Consider the following 18319-nt stretch of genomic DNA (forward strand, 5'->3'; position numbering starts at 1 on the left):
GGCTCTTTTACAGTTAAAGCACATCTCTTTAAGTCCTCCATGCCCTCCCCATTCTCTTCCTATCAGACTGTTTGGGGGAGCTTGGGGCTTCTGCCCTGCAGTGGGGTGGTGGGGCTAGGAGCTTCTTAACAGACTTTAGTTACCATTCCCGAGCAGCCAAGCATGTAGTGTTGTTTGCAGCACATTTGCTTCTATGATATTACAGTGTTTGGGACCCGCCTCTCAGGTGGTGTAAATTGGAAGAGGTCTGCTGAGTTCAGTGGTGCTATGCTGATTGACACCAGCTGAGGAACTGTCACTATATTTTAGTAAGAAGCTATTTGTGCCTTTGCAGACTCACCAGTTTTCCTGTAGCACTTTGGCCTCCCTCGTTCAACCAGAATCCAGGCACCATGGCTGAGTAATAGGGACCCCAAACACCAGGCACAAAAATGGGAGCATCGCTTATCTGAAAAGACAACAGTAAATCTAGTTATTCTAGTTGCCTTCTGTTTGACACAGTATTTCAAGGGCTAACATTTAATGGCAATTAGGAGCTGATTCTGGAAACGCTCATGGAAGTCCTCTGAAATAGTGGTTAAAGCACAAAGGGACATAAGAATCTTTAGTGCACCTGGCACATAAATATCTTGCGACACCGGCTACAACAGTGCCATGCAAACACCTGTTATCACTTTCAGGCGATACTGTTAACAAGAAGCAGGCAGCATTATCTCCTGCAAATGTGAACACACTTGTTTGTCTGAGTGATTGGCTGAAGTAGAACTGAGTGGACTTTGTTTTATTTTTGAATGCAGTTTTTTTACATAATTCTACATTTGTAAGTTCAACTTTCATGATAAAGAGATTGCACTACAAAACTTTTTTAGGTTATTGAAAAATACCATTACTTGTTTTTTTACAGTGCAAATATAATGTGAGCACTGTGCACTTTGTATTCTGTGTTGCAACTGAAATCAATATATTTGAAAATGTAGAAAATATCTATTTAAATGAATGGTATTCCATTATTTAACAGTGCAATTAATTTTTTTAATCATGCAATTAATCACAATTAATTTTTTATTCACTTGACAGCGCCCTAGTTTCAATGAACTTTTTAATTGGATGATGTTCCCTGTGCCAGATGGTGGTCAAACACTAATCACTGATTAAACCCACTCTAAATTTTAGTCACCTATCTCACTGGCCCGTCCTAGCATGCGCATCCTGTAAATTTTCACAGTTGAGATTCAACGTGGAACTTCATGGTCCATAGGGAATGACCCTCCACTACTTACATAGTTCATACACACAATAAATAAAGGTTTCAGAGTAACAGCCGTGTTAGTCTGTATTCGCAAAAAGAAAAGGAGTCCTTGTGGCACCTTAGAGACTAACCAATTTATTTGAGCATGAGCTTTCGTGAGCTACAGCTCACTTCAAGTCCCAGTCTTGCTCCCAGTAAATGCAATGCAGAATTCCCATTGAATTCAATGGGAGCGGGCTCAAAACTTTAGTAGAAGAAGATTTTGGTAAAGTTTAGGCAGCGCCCACTAGAGAAAGCTTATTGGCATGTGCACATCACATGTTTAATAAATATACCAGCAGAAAGGTTTCTGCACAAACAATAGTCTGCTCAAGCTGTCATCTTAAATTACAGATGATTCTCAAGAGTAACATGAAATTAAGTAAGAAAAACAAAGAAGAGAAATTGGCTTCCCAAATATTTCTCAGCAATCCCCAACCCTGATTTCTCTGGGGAATAACACAACTGTGCGTGAGAGAATCTTACTCAAGTGTACCCACACTATCCGCCTCGATGTTTTGAAATACTTTTGTTAAAGATCTTTTGTGCTGAATGACCTTTTTGCACAACTAACTGCAGCCACATCTCATTAAAAAAAGCATGAAGAATGACTGCCCTGCCCCTGAATTCAACAAGCCATGCAGGACATCAAGCAGATGTGTCCACCAAAAAGATTGCGAAGGGTGTATGTTTTTTTAAATTTTTTTAAATACTGCAACAGGCTTAAATTGCAGAAAGGGTGGTTTAGGCTGGACATTAGGAAAAACTTCCTATCAGTGTAGTTAAGCACTGGAGTCCTGACCCACAGTTCTCTACTCTAACTCAAGACATCACAGCATCTCTAAAGAGGAGAAGGACCATGCAGAGCAGACTGGACTTGGATTTTTAAAGTCTCATCCAAAATAGTCTCAACACACCAAACTTTGTGGTAGTCAATTTACCTATCTTGAAAGGATGAAGAACCTGCAATTCTAGAAAGGCTAGCTAATCTAAGTCAGAGGCTCAGACCACTGAGCTATACTCTCCTACACATTATGGATAAGAGATTGACTGCACAGACTAAGTATGCTAAATTACAAGGCCCTCTGAAAATGAGACGTTTACAGAATTACAGGAAGGTTGGAACATTGTTTTTGCTCCATTGTTCTTTCTTTTCCATATTTCCTAAAGTACTACCCCAGTATTCCGAAAACTGTCCCATATTCTGTCAGCAGTGACTAGAAGAAGCCGATTGATTAAAAGACTGAACTGCCCTTGGAGCTGGTACTGCTGGGAAGCAGGAGATTCTGAGTGGCAGCAGCCAGGCTCTATATTTTGGAAAATACCCACAGGAATTTGCCAGGACAGGATGTTTCTGTGCTGGCTCATATCTAGTTGCACTGAGACTTTCCTATCATCTTCCTACCAAAATACCATCTGTATACATTCCAGCAAACTTTCAACACATGTATGGCACAAAATGAGACAGTAACATATCTATGCATTAGTGAATAAAGCCAATGGGGCTTGACTCTTATTTCTTCTGCAGGGTAGGATGATCAGACAGCAAGTGTGAAAAATGGGGATGTGGGCAGGGTGGTAATAGGAGCCTATATAAGAAAAAGACCCCAAAATCAGGACTGTCCCTATAAAATCGGGACATCTGGTCGCCCTACTGCAGGGAGAAGCTTTCTCCTTCCTCTCCCTTTTAATTACTCTGGGACAAGGAATGTTGTGTTATCATACAGAGGATTATCTGCCCTGTTCCCGGCATCATTAGATTTCTCTCTCCCTCCAGCTGCTTCCCCCACCTCAAACAACTTCATACACTTTCAGCTTTGGCAGGGTAGGCAGCTAAGGAGCATAACTGAAGATAGTGGTCTCTGTGGAAAAGGAAAGCTGAGAGGATTCCTCTCACTAGAACAGATACAGAAAGTCTTTGAAGAGCAGTGGCATGAATCGTCTTCCACACCTGTATGTAGAATATAAATAAAATAGCTTGGCATTTCCCTTCCCTGAATTAGATTTGGAGGATGTGTGACGCCTGCAGCTGCCATCTGTATTTTCATAATAAAAAGCCTAAACTCTGTCTCGATTTACGTCATATGCAATCCCACTGGAGTAAATGGGCCTACACAGTGGAAAGGGTGCAAAATTTGCTGCAGCTCCACCATATTTACAGTTTTTTATATTCAAATAGAGAATTTCCCCCCTCCCCCTACACTAATGTCATATCCTTTCCAAATTAACCTGTGTATTGACTTTCAACACACCCATGTGCTGGCATGGATAGATCATTACTAGTGCCATTACTTGTCTTGCTGAAGCTTGGGAAAATCCATAGCCTTCACAGGGCAGAAACAGCCATTTTGGATTTATGAATAGGTGATTTTTATTTCTAATGTGAATAGGAGAGGTCACCATTCTGGTCTTGAAAGCTGAAATGGGTATGAGGAGGGAGACCCAGATTTTCTGCTTCATATCTAACCAAAATTGTTACTCTGTATAATAAGACTTAGCATTCAGATAGTGTTTTTTTGTCTTTAAGGCACTTTACAAACATTATTTGATTTATTACTTATAACACTGTCACCACCTCCTTTGGCCAGTTTTACCTCCCTGATCAGATAGGTTAATATAATTAATTAACCTCATTTTGATAACCAAAGCGTGAGACTGACACACATGGAAGTTAAATGACTTGCCCACAGTTACAGAGAGAATCCCTGTCTGAGCCACGATTAACACCCATGTGGTTCCTGGCTCCCAGGCCACTGCATAATATTTACTGCCACAAGTACTTGGGGGGGGGGGGCGTGAGACACATTTGGACCTATTCACATGGTGAATTCTAATATGAGGAAGCACAGCCCAAATCTATACTCATTTAAGTGGATTAAACATATTCAGAGAAAATATTGCCCTCTCTCTGTGATGGTTACTTACAGACGTTCTCTGCTGCTTTTAGAGAACAATTTCTGCCACATAGTATTTTAGTTGGGATAGCAGAATTTTTTTTATGGAGGAAGCTGCTGCCTTTTCCATGTCTTCCCAAAAAGCACATGCCCACCCATTTATCAAAAATGTTTTGGAACATTTAAAATATCTCCTAGATTTTGATCTGGACAAACTGAAGAAATAGTCTGAAATAAATAGGATGATATTCAATAAGGACAAATGCAAAGTACCCCACTTAGGAAGGAACACTCAGTTGCATACCTACAAAATGGGAAATGTTTCAGAGTAACAGCCGTGTTAGTCTGTATTCGCAAAAAGAAAAGGAGTACTTGTGGCACCTTAGAGACTAACCAATTTATTTGAGCATAAGCTTTCGTGAGCTACAGCTCACTTCATCGGATGCATACTGTGGAAAGTACAGAAGATCTTTTTATACCCACAAACCATGAAAAAATGGGTGTTTACCACTACAAAAGATTTTCTCTCCCCCCACCCCACTCTCCTGCTGGTAATAGCTTATCTAGTGATCACTCTCCTTACAATGTGTATGATAATCAAGGTGGGCCATTTCCAGCACAAATCCAGGGTTTAACAAGAACGTCTGGGGGGGGAGGGGTAGGAAAAAACAAGGGGAAATAGGTTACCTTGCATAATGACTTAGCCACTCCCAGTCTCTATTCAAGCCTAAGTTAATTGTATCCAATTTGCAAATGAATTCCAATTCAACAGTCTCTCGCTGGAGTCTGGTTTTTAAGTTTTTCTGTTGTAATATCGCAACTTTCATGTCTGTGATCGCGTGACCAGAGAGATTGAAGTGTTCTCCGACTGGTTTATGAATGTTATAATTCTTGACATCTGATTTGTGTCCATTTATTCTTTTACGTAGAGACTGTCCAGTTTGACCAATGTACATGGCAGAGGGGCATTGCTGGCACATGATGGCATATATCACATTGGTGGATGTGCAGGTGAACGAGCCTCTGATAGTGTGGCTGATGTTATTAGGCCCTGTGATGGTGTCCCCTGAATATGGGAAATGACTGCCTAGGAAGGAGTACTGTAGAAAGGGATCGGTGGGGTGGCGGGGGGGGAGGTTGGTCATAGTGGATCACAAGCTAAATATGAGTCAACAATATAACACTGTTACAAAAAACAACACCACCATTCTGGGAGTGTTGTAAGCAAGACATAAGAAGTAATTCTTCTGTTCTACTCCGCGCTAATTAGGCCTCAACTGGAGTATTGTGTCCAGTTCTAGGCGCCACATTTCAGGAAAGATTTGGAGAAAGTCCAGAGAAGAGCAACATAAATGATTAAAGGTCTAGAAAACATGATCTATGTGGGAAGACTTAAAAAATTGCATTTGTTTAGTCTGGACAAGAGAAGACTGAGAGGAAACATGATAACAATTTTCAAGTACATAAAAGGTTGTTACAAGGAGGAGGGAGAAAAATTGTTTCTCTTAACCTCTGAGGATAGGACATGAAGCAATGGGCTTAAATTGCAGCAAGGACAGTTTAGGCTGGACATGAGGAAAAACTTCCTGTCGGCATGGTTACGTACTGGAATAAATTGCCTAGGGATGTTGGGGAATCTCCGTCATTGAATATTTTTAAGAGCAGGTTAGACAAACACCTGTCAGGGACTGTCTAGATAATACTTAGTCCTTCCATGAGTGCACAGGACTGGACTAGATGACCTCTAGTCCTACGCTTCTATGATTCTATATTTCTACTCTTCAGGTGAAAGAGAAGTTCTGCATTTTCTAGCAGAGAGGATAAAGAAAAAGTTTTGTCTGGGAAGGTTTAACCTCAGTTTGTACTCTATACAAGCTTATACTAATATGTAAGATATGTAAACATTATAGAGAAATCAGAAACAACTGAAATGATGAATTCAGTTTAACAGTATTCAGCTGTGGTACAACTGCCAGAAGGCACTTTTTGTTATGAATAGATCATTTGGATGAGATACAGACCTGATTTCAACCCTGACGTGCACTAGGAAAATCAATGTCAAACTATCTGGGATCAGAAGGCGTGAGGAGCACATCTGGCAATGCACAAAAATATAAAAAGGCTATAAAACATATGATGCTATGTAGAATTATGCTATGGTACCAAAGGACCAGTTTAAACAGCACTGGCATGAGATTTATAAAAAACATGGCTTAAAAAAATTCCAAAACTCAATTGCAAAAGTATATGTGGAAGAAACAAATTACTCACAATTATCGTTAAAAGCTAACTTGAAATAAATGTAAGTGAATCAGTGGTGTCATTGTCTTTAATCCAAATTAAGATCATGTAAGTTTTCAACACTGACATTTGGTACAGACAATGAATGGAGCAGAACACAGACCTCTAGAGCACAGAATCATTTTAGCCTATACCCCATCCATAAAATGAAATCACAAGGTAAACTCAAAATCTATATTGCTTAACTGGTATTGTTTTGCCAGAACAGCCATAATTGACCAGGCATGCACAGATGTTTCCTTCTCAGTTTTATGTAAATGTCTCTGTAATTAGAGACATGAAAAAATAAAACAGGTGAGAGCCGTTTTATAGAAGCATGAATTCCCGCAGAACTTTCCTTTTTAGTTGACTCCATGTGTTGATGGTATAACCTTACATGAATTCATTCCATGACTCTATCTGAGAAGTTGGCTATCGGCTGAGAAGTAAATCTTTGTATTAATAAGGTACACTGCAGTATGTGTATCCTTTTCCATTTTCACCACTCCATCCGAACGGGGCCTCTGTGACAAGCTGGCAGAGTTACAGTATCAGGGTCGGATTCTCCTCTCGTTCACAATAGTTTTACAATGGTGTAATGTCATTGATTTCCATGGAACTACTCTTGATTTACATCAGTGTACATGACAGCAGAATATTGAGCCCGCAATATACTGTCAGAGCATTTGGCGACATGAACACTTGTTAATGAGGAGCTAGGTCATAAAGCCTGTTTGAAATTTTTTCATCTATCAGCTTTTACAGATGGTGGTACAGAATAATAGCTGCTGTTGTTAGGGTAAGGTACATAAGGAACAAGATCCAAGATATTTAGTGAGAGTGGACAGAAAAAACAGTGCTGTATCAATCACCAAGTAATATATGCTGTCTATACTTCTGGTCTTTGATCTTTGACAAGTCAGCTACATGCATTAACTAGTGTGTTGTCTTCTAACTTTCAAATCTATGCCTTACTATAGGTTGAGAATATTAATATTCATTCAACCCAAGGCTTTAATACTGATGGGTATGATCTTATTTTAGTAATCATTCTATTGTTTTGCTGCTCCTAGCCAAGTGAACACACCTCCATGACAGAGAATGAAGATCATTTAAAAAAAAAAAAGTGTGAGAGAGAGAATTCAGAGGGAACACAGAGCCTTTCATCTCTAGGTCTCTGGTTTGAATCCCACTCATGTTATTAGCTATTGAATATTACGATTTGGTGACTTTTCAATGGCCTATATTAATTTTGGTGGACTCAGTCTAGTTCCCAGATGTCCACTCTGCAGTTGCCAAAGAGAGGCCAACAGCTAAATGGGCACAAAAACTGAACTACCTTTCAATCCTAGAGGCAATTCCCCAAGGCCAAGTTAAAGAAAACTAAACTAACCTTGCAAAATTTTTTACATCACATCAATAATTTCTACAATAAAATGTAATGGAATTCAAGTTGCAGCCTGATGCAAAAGATTAAAAAAAAATTAATTAACATATGGCAGCTCAGACGTGTACTCGAAAGAAAGGGAAAACGTTCACTGCAATCTTTGTTACAGGTGTGTATATTTTCAATATTGCAAATCCTGTGATGTGTACAGCACTTATATTTTTGTTTGATTATATTCTCCATAAAGCATAGGCTCTGTGGCAATCGTTGGTTTGTTACATAGCTGTACAGTTTTTGTGATGTGAAATCACACACCATTCTATGGCTATCCACAGCAACTGAGCTGCATTGTAATGATACTGGAACCAAGCCTGCAAACATTTGTGCTTGTGAGTAACTATAAACGAGTAGCCCCACTCAGGTCAAGGAAGTCAATGGGAACTGCTTGAATTAGGAAAGAGTAAAAATAGAGTAAGGACCTCAGGATTTGGCCTAAAGACATTTGTATGAAAACAGGAACTTTGACTGTTCCTCTGATGCTGTTATTATTCCCCAAATCCTCTGAGACAACAAAACTTGTTGCTATGGCAATTATAAGAATTGGGGATAGACTGGCCTCGTGACACTTGGATCAGGAGTAAGATTGGAATCTAAAGATTCCCCATATCTGAGGCTTGGATCTAGTGTTCCAATTCAGACTCTCCTCTAATTATAATCTCACAGAGAGAGAACTGTCAGGCACAAGTAGATGAGCTCTTAAAGGTTCCTGTTTGTAAATATCCTGAATGCCAGCACTTACAGGAACAGAAACAAAAAATAAATGACATGTATGCAGAACTATTTCTAATTTTCTAAGTTTGCTATGAAGCATTAACTGCTCTTCCAGCAATAATCCTAAACAGAGTGTATGATTAATGCCTAAGAAAGTAACAACATTCTTGATTGTCTCAGCTCTGCATGTGTTTCAGGTGAATTATTATGAAATGGCATAATGTGCTGTACAGTTTGGCCTTATATCTAACGAGTTAATTCAAAGAAAAGTTTATCAAAATTATTAAACATTTCCACTATGTTCATTAAAAACAAAATAAGGAAAGGTATTTTAACACTGATTATATGATCATGATTAAAATATTAACAAAGCATAAGATTTACCTAATGGAAGGTATGTCTATCTTTACTTCGACTGTATTTTTAAGTGGGGGAAGGGATGCAGAGGAAAATCAGTCTAGGCCAATATTTTCAAACTTGGGAGCCAGAGTTTCAGCTGGCGTGTACATAAACTGATTGAAACCTGCCATGGATCTGGGCAGACTGCAGATCTACACACTTAAGTGATTGGTCTGATTTTCAGAGATGCCAAGAACCCCTAGTTACCATTAACATCCAGAGTCAGCATTTCAGAACCCCAACCCAGCTACTCTGGAGCCCAAATATGGATTAAGGTGCCTAACTTTAGGAACCTGAGTCTGAAAATGTTGTCCCTACTGTTTGAGACTCTATAATTAGAAGTGCCACTGATTGTCTGTACAGCTGAAAAAGGCACCTTTTCAAGTCAGGAACAGACAGTGCCTGGACATAGAAAAAGGGTGGAATTTGTCTGCCTTGAATGCTTCTGTTCTTACATTCCTGAATGTAGAGGAGCAAGAGAATACTGGAGGACATGACTCCTGCAGTAGGAGTTTTGCCTAAATGAAGAGTGCAGCACCAGCCATTTAATCTAGGCTTTCAAAAATTAGGAAATTGTGAATCTACCAAAAGGATCCCTGAGTACACAGCTCCATGGTGTACAACCACAGCCACCCTGGGAACATTTCATTTAGCTGCAACCACAGTAAATATTTACTACATTAAATATGTAATCAAGGACTTAATAAGCCAGGTTTTGGGGTTTTTTTTAAAGGGAACCTAGCTGTTGACATTTTAAAAACAGCTCAACTACATCTTCATGCTGAACATTTTGAATACAGAAAAATAAAAGGATAAAGTTGAGCGGTAAAGCGCCCCCTTTATTTAATTTAAATTTAACTATATGATTCAATGCAAGATATATCAGGCCTGGTATTCCCCTGTACCAATAGAGGGCAATGTGGGAGGTGACAGGCAGTGTTTGTGCAGCCATCCAGCCAGGAGTTCTGCCAGGGAAGGACAGCTTTCAGTTGCAGTCAGGGGAGCCCATCTGGCAGAGGCTGCTTTGGGGATATAGTACATCACTGTATTCCTTGGTGACTTGGCCATGCCTCTCTTAGGCCAGCTCTGCCGACTTTTCAGACTACATTGGCCAACTCCAGTTTCTCCAGCAGAGTGTGAGGCGTGGGTGCCCGGTGCCGCACAATATCACTCCTGGAGAGAGATTTTCTGTCACCTGAGATGGACAGCCCTGCATTATACTGGTGACCAGCATGTCTCAAGAGTGAATTACTTGCTAATGATCTACCCATTATTTAAAAACTACACACAGTAATTTAAACAAGTCAGTGTTATTTAACAGAGTAATATATATATAAATACTTTAATTGTATTTGCTTATTTTTCATTGTTACTCTGTAATGATAGCTTCCTGACTATTGCATTTTCCAGCCTACATGTGAGAGACTTGTCAGATATTTAAAATATTACAACCAACTAACTTTTGCCTGGTTCCATTATGCCTGTTTCCTACACTTCTACTCTGGCCTCTTTTCAATGTTGCCTGAATGTTAAATCCATCTTGCGCATGGGTGTGGGCAGGAATACACCAGGTACACCATGGCATACAATTATTTTCTTTTTATTCCCAAAGGCCAAGGCTTCTTATGGCAATTGGCCAAAAAAAGAAAAAAGTTTTAATCTGTTAAATTGTTTTTTGAGTAAAAAAATAGTAAATTCCTAATGGATTCAGAAGCTTTTTGCTAAGCACTTAAGCACCCGCAGTAGGGCATTGATTTATTTTATCGTTTTATTTAATGAAATGTCTGGATACAAATTAACCTTTTTTTTTAATCATATTTACTGTGTCGCCTGCCTTGAAATGGGAACTACGAGTGCTTTGATAAATGGACTGAAAGGTTGTCTGGTTACATGATAGCTTCTAAGAGCCTAGTGGTGTCCTCAGCTGAAATGCTATTTCGTACCATTCTAAAGCAATACTGCTTAGTGACTCACAAGAGATAACTCCCACCCCTGCCACTCATTGCAATAGCTCAGTGGGGATATTGGGCCTCAACAGAACTACACACCAATTTGTATCACCCCATTATTTTTACTCCTTTTCCACTGTCACAAAAATACTGTTCTTTATGAAGATTGTAACCCTTAGACAGACACTAATGTGTCCTGAAGTTAAAGTATAATCTTAAAAACGGCACATTTCATGGCTATGATCAGTTAAATTCCCGGGAGATCGTCATAAACATGGACGAATTCCTCTTAACATTTCCAACCAACTAAAAAAGGCAAAAAATTCAAACCTGAAAATCAGGTAGGGAATCTGAGTATCAGAAAAAAAGAATGAAACTTACTATAATACTGACTTAAATTCAAATGCATAACAACGGCAGTGTCTCAAAAGAACATTGGGGTATGTACTTTTAACTCTAAACTTTTTACCTCAGATTGTAACTCCTAGAACCATACACAGGTTATGTCTACATTGAAAAAAATAGGTATGTTCTTCATTCAGGTTAAAATAGCCATAACAACATGGTACCACGGCTTTTAAGTTGTTTGCAGCTCAAGTTAAAAGCTATACGGCATCCTGAGGTTGTATTTGAGCTGCTAACCCAAATTAAAAGCCATGATACTGTATCTTCACTGCTATTTTAAACAGAATTAACTAATGAAGTTTAGCTAAAGTGAGTTAAGATCACACTTTTTGTGTGCGCAATGTAGACACAACCAAAGAGCAGACTATCAGCAGCACCATACCCCTTCTAGACCTCACGGAAGCCTTTCTTTTGGTCTAGGGATAAGGGAGGAGTAGAGGCTGAATGGCTGGGCTTCAGTGTGTGCATCTTGTACACATTGGGAAATCTGTGTGGCTGGAGTGAGGAACAAAGAAGTAAGCAGAACCCTAAGTTATCTCATCGTTTCCACAGACCCCTCTCCATCTAGGGTTCTGGTGCAGCCCCAAATGGGAACAGTCCTGGTCAGCATGGCTGCAATGGAGATGTATTGCCTAAAAGCTGGGGTGCGATGCCAGGGGCCAGAGCCAACACAGAGCCTCCATAGGTTCGTCTACCCAGCAAGTGGCAGCCTGCAGCTGCAAGAGTCAGAGCCCAGGTTGGCAGACTTGGGCTCACACTACAGCTGCGTAGACATTATGGCTCAGGCTGGAGCTCGGCCTTTGAAGCCTAGGGGGCAGGATGGGCTTCAGAGCCCAAGCTCCAGCCTGAGCTGCAATGTCTATATCATTATTTCTAGTGCCACAGAGCAAGCCCTGTAAGCCCAAGTCTGTCAACGCAGGCTCTGAGCCTTGTTGGGCTATCCTGTTCCATATCCCTTCCTGAAGGTTATGCCATAGAAGCTGGCCTTCTGCTACCAAATGTCTTTATAGTTCCTCTAGTTAGGGCCAACGCCTGAGGTCCTTACTCAGACAAATCGTCAGATCAGATAGACGCTCAAAGAGTGTTGAAACTCCTGCATGAACTGGAGTTTAGCTGCTGGATAAAGTGCCCTGAACATTTAGCTCCCAGAAGGAAAAAGAAATGCAAAAAGTTACAACAGTAAAATAAACACTTCCCTTGTCTCAACACTGTGACTCATGTGATTCTTTATAATGGCCTAATCCTGTGAGGGGCTGAGCACCCATAACTCTAACTGAAATCAATGGGAAACATATGAAGAAAATCTCTCAAAATTGGGGCTGGTTTATTTTCTTCAGCCTGCATGAACGTCCCAGTACAGTGGAGTACAGTTCAAAAGATTTATTTTCCCTTTTTACCAGTAGGAAAGGTGTCCGTGGTTTGAGCTGGAACTCCCTCTATCTGTAATGGGGAATGTCACTAGTACCAGCAATATCTCACCTACTGGTAACAGGAAACTTCAACTGCACTCCCTAGGTGTTACTGGAAGTGGATTTACAGTACATAGGATGTGCCATCTCACACTGTTTTAAACATGCTGTTATTTGAAAAATTAAATGGGCAAAATACCGAGTGCTTTATTCAGTGTTTACTTACTCCTTACTTACTGATACAAACTCCTAGTGACTGCATAAACACAGAGAGGACCTCAGGATTATAACCCACAGTTATAAACAATGAGCTCAGAGTAAACTCTGATTCTCAGGCACACGGAGAGAAGGGCAGCAGCTAATGCGTCACTGTACTTTGCTCACACAACTATTGTACATTCTCCCTAATTAATTCTGTCCCAACTGGTGCTTCCCCCACCCCCGACTCATAGTTGTAGAGGGAAGAAGAAACTCAGATAAACAACTGTTGCTTCATCAAGGGCTGCGTGAGACAGGATGGAGAACAAAAGTCCTTTGTGGTAAACCTGCTGCCCATGTGTCAATGGAGTTTTCCTGAATTTAGTGGTTTGCTGCTGTTTATAGAAATTAAAAATGTATCATTTGTATAGTACTGTGGCCCAGACAGTCCTTAATATTTTGCACTTACTGCATATAGTACCTTGCATTCCAGGATCTCAAACCACTTCGCAGACAATTAATTCAACTTCCCAGCATTCCTGAGACACGAGTATTGCCGGGGGGCTGGAACAATTTGTGTAGTGGGGGTGCTGAGAGCCATTGAACCAAACTGTAAACCCTGGATATGATGGAAACCACTTCAAGCCAGGGGGTGCGGTGGCAGCACCCCCAGCATCTCTAGTTCCAGCACCTATGAGTATCGCTATACCTATTAGTGCTCAAATTGGAAATTATTTATTTGTATTACTGTAGTAAAGGCTGTCTTGAAATCCTCTTCAAATGCCTTCTCTTCACAACTCCAGAACCCTAACTGACTCCTCCCAAGCCTCTTATCTCCCCCTTTTCTGTTAGGAAAACAGGATTAGAGGGGCATTGATGCATTAAAGAAGATGCACTAATCTTACTGCTATGTATTCTCCTGCTTTTTGCTTTTTTCCATTTCTTTATTGTCATCACTCTTTCACCCCATATCTTACACTTCGATTCTTTATTTATCTCCATACCATTTTTAGTTATTCATCTACTCTTGTTCTCTTTCTGTCTTATTCCATTCCCCCCCACCCTCTCTGCCGTATCTCTTTCCATTCTCCTCTCCCCCTACCAATGTGCCTCCCCTCAGTGTTGTGGCTGTCCTCTTCTTAATCTCCTTGGTCCTCGTCTTCACCAGGATGCTATGATTGCATACCCTGAGGGTGCAATCTGAGCTTTTGTTTCCATTTTCCAAGTGGGCAAATGGAGGTGCAGAAGAAGGATAAGTGATTTGACAAGATCATAGAGCAAGTTGGTGACATGGCCATAAACAAAACCCAGGAGTTCTGTCTGAAAGTTCTATATTGTAGCCACTATATTGTGCTACTTAGTTGAAAACATTGCAATTTTAAAGAGTTTAAATCCCACCAAACATTGTTATTTAATTGAAAATTAAAAAAAAATAATTTAAAAAGAATCCATTAGACTGTCTTGAGTCAAGAAGCCACCTTAGCAAAGTATGTTTCAGCTGCACACTAGCCACTCCATTACAGTTTAATTCAGGGTCAAAGGAGTTAATATTAGGGTCAGCATAACCTCTTCTCTTCTCTCCACCAGGAAGCCTAGCACATGGAAAAAAGTGAACTGTTTAATAATTTCCTGCCCAGTCACATGAACAGAGAAGGCCAGCAATGTGAAAGGACAGTCAAACACACACAAATCTGCTCGTGATCTGAAGGAAATCCTGTACCTAGTTTTATTAGGGGCAGATCATTCTGTTAAGAAGCTGGGATTTTATCTACACCCTGGGTCTCAGGCTAATAGATTTTTCTAAAATCAGGAGAAGAATAACAAAACTGGATACTTTGAGTTTAGATGAAATTTTGTAGCTGTCAAATCTGATATATTATTGAACTATTAAAAAGGAAACAAAGGAAAATCACCTTAAAACATTGAAAAGGAAGCTAAAATTCTGGCTTGTATCTACTAAAGAAAGGAATTTCATAGTGAATGGTTAGATCTTCAGTATATCGAGTTACAATGGGATACACTCATTAATTATGTGCTTTGGTGAACCTAGACAGGAGAAGTTTGATGTTTAAAGTGTGAATGTTCATTCTTTCGCTTTGGATTTAGGCCAGACCTAATGTTATTTTTATGTAATTTCTATATGGGATAATACAGTGATGCTGCAAGAAAATGCCAACAGAAACAGATTCTCAAAGCTCAAACACCCTTACAACACAGCCCAGCACATAGCAGCAATCTGATTTACATTCTCCTCTCATCTCCTCCCTTCTCAAACACCTCCCCTCCACCGTTTGCTCCAAACCTAAGGAAATCATAGTTACAAAATGATGTCTCAAGGTGCTATCCTCTAGACTCTCAGTGGTCTCACCTTGGGAGGATAAGAAGTGGAGTCTCTTTGTAAAGCAAGAGATGGGATATGGAGTGAGGGAGGAGTCTTGCAGGGGAAAACTCTAAGAACAGCTAGCTGAGTAGGAAGCTCAGCCTAAAGCATATGTTTGTAGCCCTGAAGTTAAAAAAGAAAGAAAACGCTCAGGAAAGAAATGAGTTTTGGACACAGAGTCAGAACTTGTCTGTATTTCATTGTGTGAGAAATTTAACACATGTGGTGTTCAATACAATTTGCCCTTAATGTGGACAAGGATTGTCATGTTTAAACACATGCTTGCTGGTCACAGTTAACGGTGGGGCGTGGGGCGGAAGGCACATTTGTCATTTACATTTTATATAACCCTGGAGGGAATGGTAGGTAGAATTTGTACATCTAAAGAGACAAACATTTAAAAAGTCACTAAATTCTTCTCTGCCTCAGTTTCCCACCTACAAAATTGGAATAAATCTCACCTCTCTTACATAGAAGAGCTATGAGGCTTAATTCATTCATCACTATAAAGTTCCTTGAGATACCTCAGATAGATGGTATTACAAAAGTACATAGTATTATATATCAAACATCCCAATATACAGCTTTATGTCACACAAGGGTAGCTTTCAGTCAATCAGAGAATGAAAACTACTGCATTGATGGCATCTTCAAAGCAAAGCATTTTCACTGATATCAATGACACAGCTGCAGATTATTAGTCTTAGTCCAGTTTTAGAGAGGATTATTTTCCAAAGCAAAGCATTTTCTCTGTCCATAGCTGTACCATGACACTCGCTTTGAATTCTAATGGCCCGTTCACAAAAGGGAAGCGGAGTTGACAGCAGAGTTTTCTGGAAATGTTATTAGGCATTATCTACTTATATACAATACAGTTATTATACTGCTTTCCATTGTATTCTCATGCATAGGTGGAGTTCTGGCCAAGCGTTGGGGAGTAAAACCTGGATTTCAGTGACAAATGAGCTAAATAGGACCTTTCCATTCTCTCAATCAAAGATGTACCTGAGTTGAATTATGCCTGGCCATGAGCAAAGGAACCTTGCTCCTAACAAAAACTTTAACAACTAATTTACGCAGAGAGCCTTCCTTTCATCTCTGCCAGGCTGTAGGAAAGGCTGGGAGGCAAGTTGAAGTAAACATTACACAGGCTCGGCACTGCTGGCTCTAAAGTAAACTCTTCGACTTCCTATTTACATTTCAGGATCTTAAGCTTTGCGGTTTTCTAGCTCTGCAAGTAAGTGCTTGGGGTTTGGGAGGCAGCCTGCATATGATCTCCAAACATCACCCATATCTTACTAGCCTTTATTAATAAAATAAAGTGAGGTAAAAAAACACAACCATCTTTTTATACAACCTTCTAGTGAAAATATTTCACTTCTCACAAAAAATATCAGACAAATTAATGCCAATAATGGGGAAGTGGAGAGGGATCCTCTTGCCAAGAGAGAGGGGGAAAAAGTTTCATGAAAGAAAATAAATAAGAGAAATATTTGAGGAGTTGTGCTCGCTCTCTCTTTCTCTCTTTTTAAAGTATGTAGAAATGTAACCCCTGTAAGACCACGTGCTGACAGAAATAGTACCATGGCATCCAAATACGCTGTGACCTTTTCCAGCTGCAGCGCCTGAGTCATGGGTACAGAAAGGATGGGCAACCTCTAACAGGGTGGTAAAATAAATATGGTTTTCATTTCACACAGCCCTCCCTGAATGTAAAATGTCTTCATTAGCTGGGAAGTCAGCATTGTGACGGCTGCCCAGTGCAATATATAAAGCAGCAGAACTGAACTGAACGAGGACAGATTAAGGGAGAAGTTCCTGTCCTACTGATTTATTTCCCTCACTCAAAAGACACTAGCTTTATGATTCATATTCAGAGGAGAGGCCTTTTAGCAGAGAAGAATATTAAAAAGCAGGGAGGGCGGAGGTTTATTGGGTGGATGCTCTCAGTTTCACAGCTCCTTTCAAAACTTTTCCAAGCTGCTTCAGTTTCAATAGTTTTGCTTTTGTTTTTAATTTTTACTGCATTCTCCCGTCCCCTCCTTTCTCCATCTCAGCACCTCTCCTCTGGTTAGAAGGACAAATTGTTGCCTTTGCTAAATGCTGGACCCCAGCCAGCTGGCACCCAGATTCACTGCCCAAAGCTTCAGGCCCTGTCCCCTCAGAGACTGCACATTTCATCGCAGTGATATGCATGCAGCAGAGACTGAAGAGTGAAAGGTTGAAATCTGGCGCGCAGTCCACAGATCCACTTGCCAGAAAGGAATTGCCTAGTGCCACCCGGCTAGATTAATTAGAGCTGGCAAGTTGAGCGCAATGCTTTTTGATTCCTGCAAGTTTTCCTCTTGGAGACAGTTTCAAGCAGCTGAGGAGTCCCTCTGTAGTAACTATTCAAATGTCTGCTGCTTTAACAACGTGGCATGTTCTGAAGAGGAGGCTCTCGTATGAGAGCCAAAATATACTGAATCCACTTGCTGGTCTGGCTCCCACCGAGATTACAGAGATCAGGCTACAAGAACACTTTGAGCCAGCGTGTCTCTGCAGTCTCCACCCCAGGATGTACTGCAAAGGACACGTACTGTGCATGCTCTGGGGCTGGAAATGTGCTTTAGACTCTATTTGTGTGAACAAAGCTGGCAGCTTGAGTGGATATTGTGGAGCAAAGAAGCTCTATTGTGTTTCACAGTCGTCATGAGTATCAGATGAACAAATTTAGAATAAGCTAATCAGACTGAAGTTCCTTTAACAGAAGACAAAGAATAGCCCTGCTTGATAAAAATAAGCATAGGAAATTACTTTAAAATAGTCCATAGTAAATGATGGGACAGCTTTGGATATCTCCCACTTTATTATGTACATAGCTGCTCAGTAACATCTCAAGAGAAATTGACTCTCAGATCCCTGATGGAAGATGGTCTCATAAGATAGAAAAGAGAATCCCCTAAGGGATAAATTATTG

The 18319-nt window shown here is 40.2% G+C and overlaps 1 protein-coding gene across 9 annotated transcripts in view; it reads right to left on the reverse strand.

Annotated features, from left to right (window-relative positions):
* The window catches only part of FGGY (FGGY carbohydrate kinase domain containing), a 261928-nt gene that overhangs the window by 59724 nt on the left and 183885 nt on the right, over positions 1-18319 (reverse strand). For all 9 annotated transcript variants that reach the window (XM_077823941.1, XM_077823939.1, XM_077823938.1 and 6 more), the window contains one exon: positions 341-448. In XM_077823941.1, coding sequence (XP_077680067.1) covers positions 341-448 — 108 coding nt within the window. The remainder of the gene's footprint in view (positions 1-340; positions 449-18319) is intronic.

This window comes from Eretmochelys imbricata, chromosome 8 (genome assembly GCF_965152235.1).
Source record: "Eretmochelys imbricata isolate rEreImb1 chromosome 8, rEreImb1.hap1, whole genome shotgun sequence".
Taxonomy (NCBI): Eukaryota; Metazoa; Chordata; order Testudines; family Cheloniidae; genus Eretmochelys; species Eretmochelys imbricata.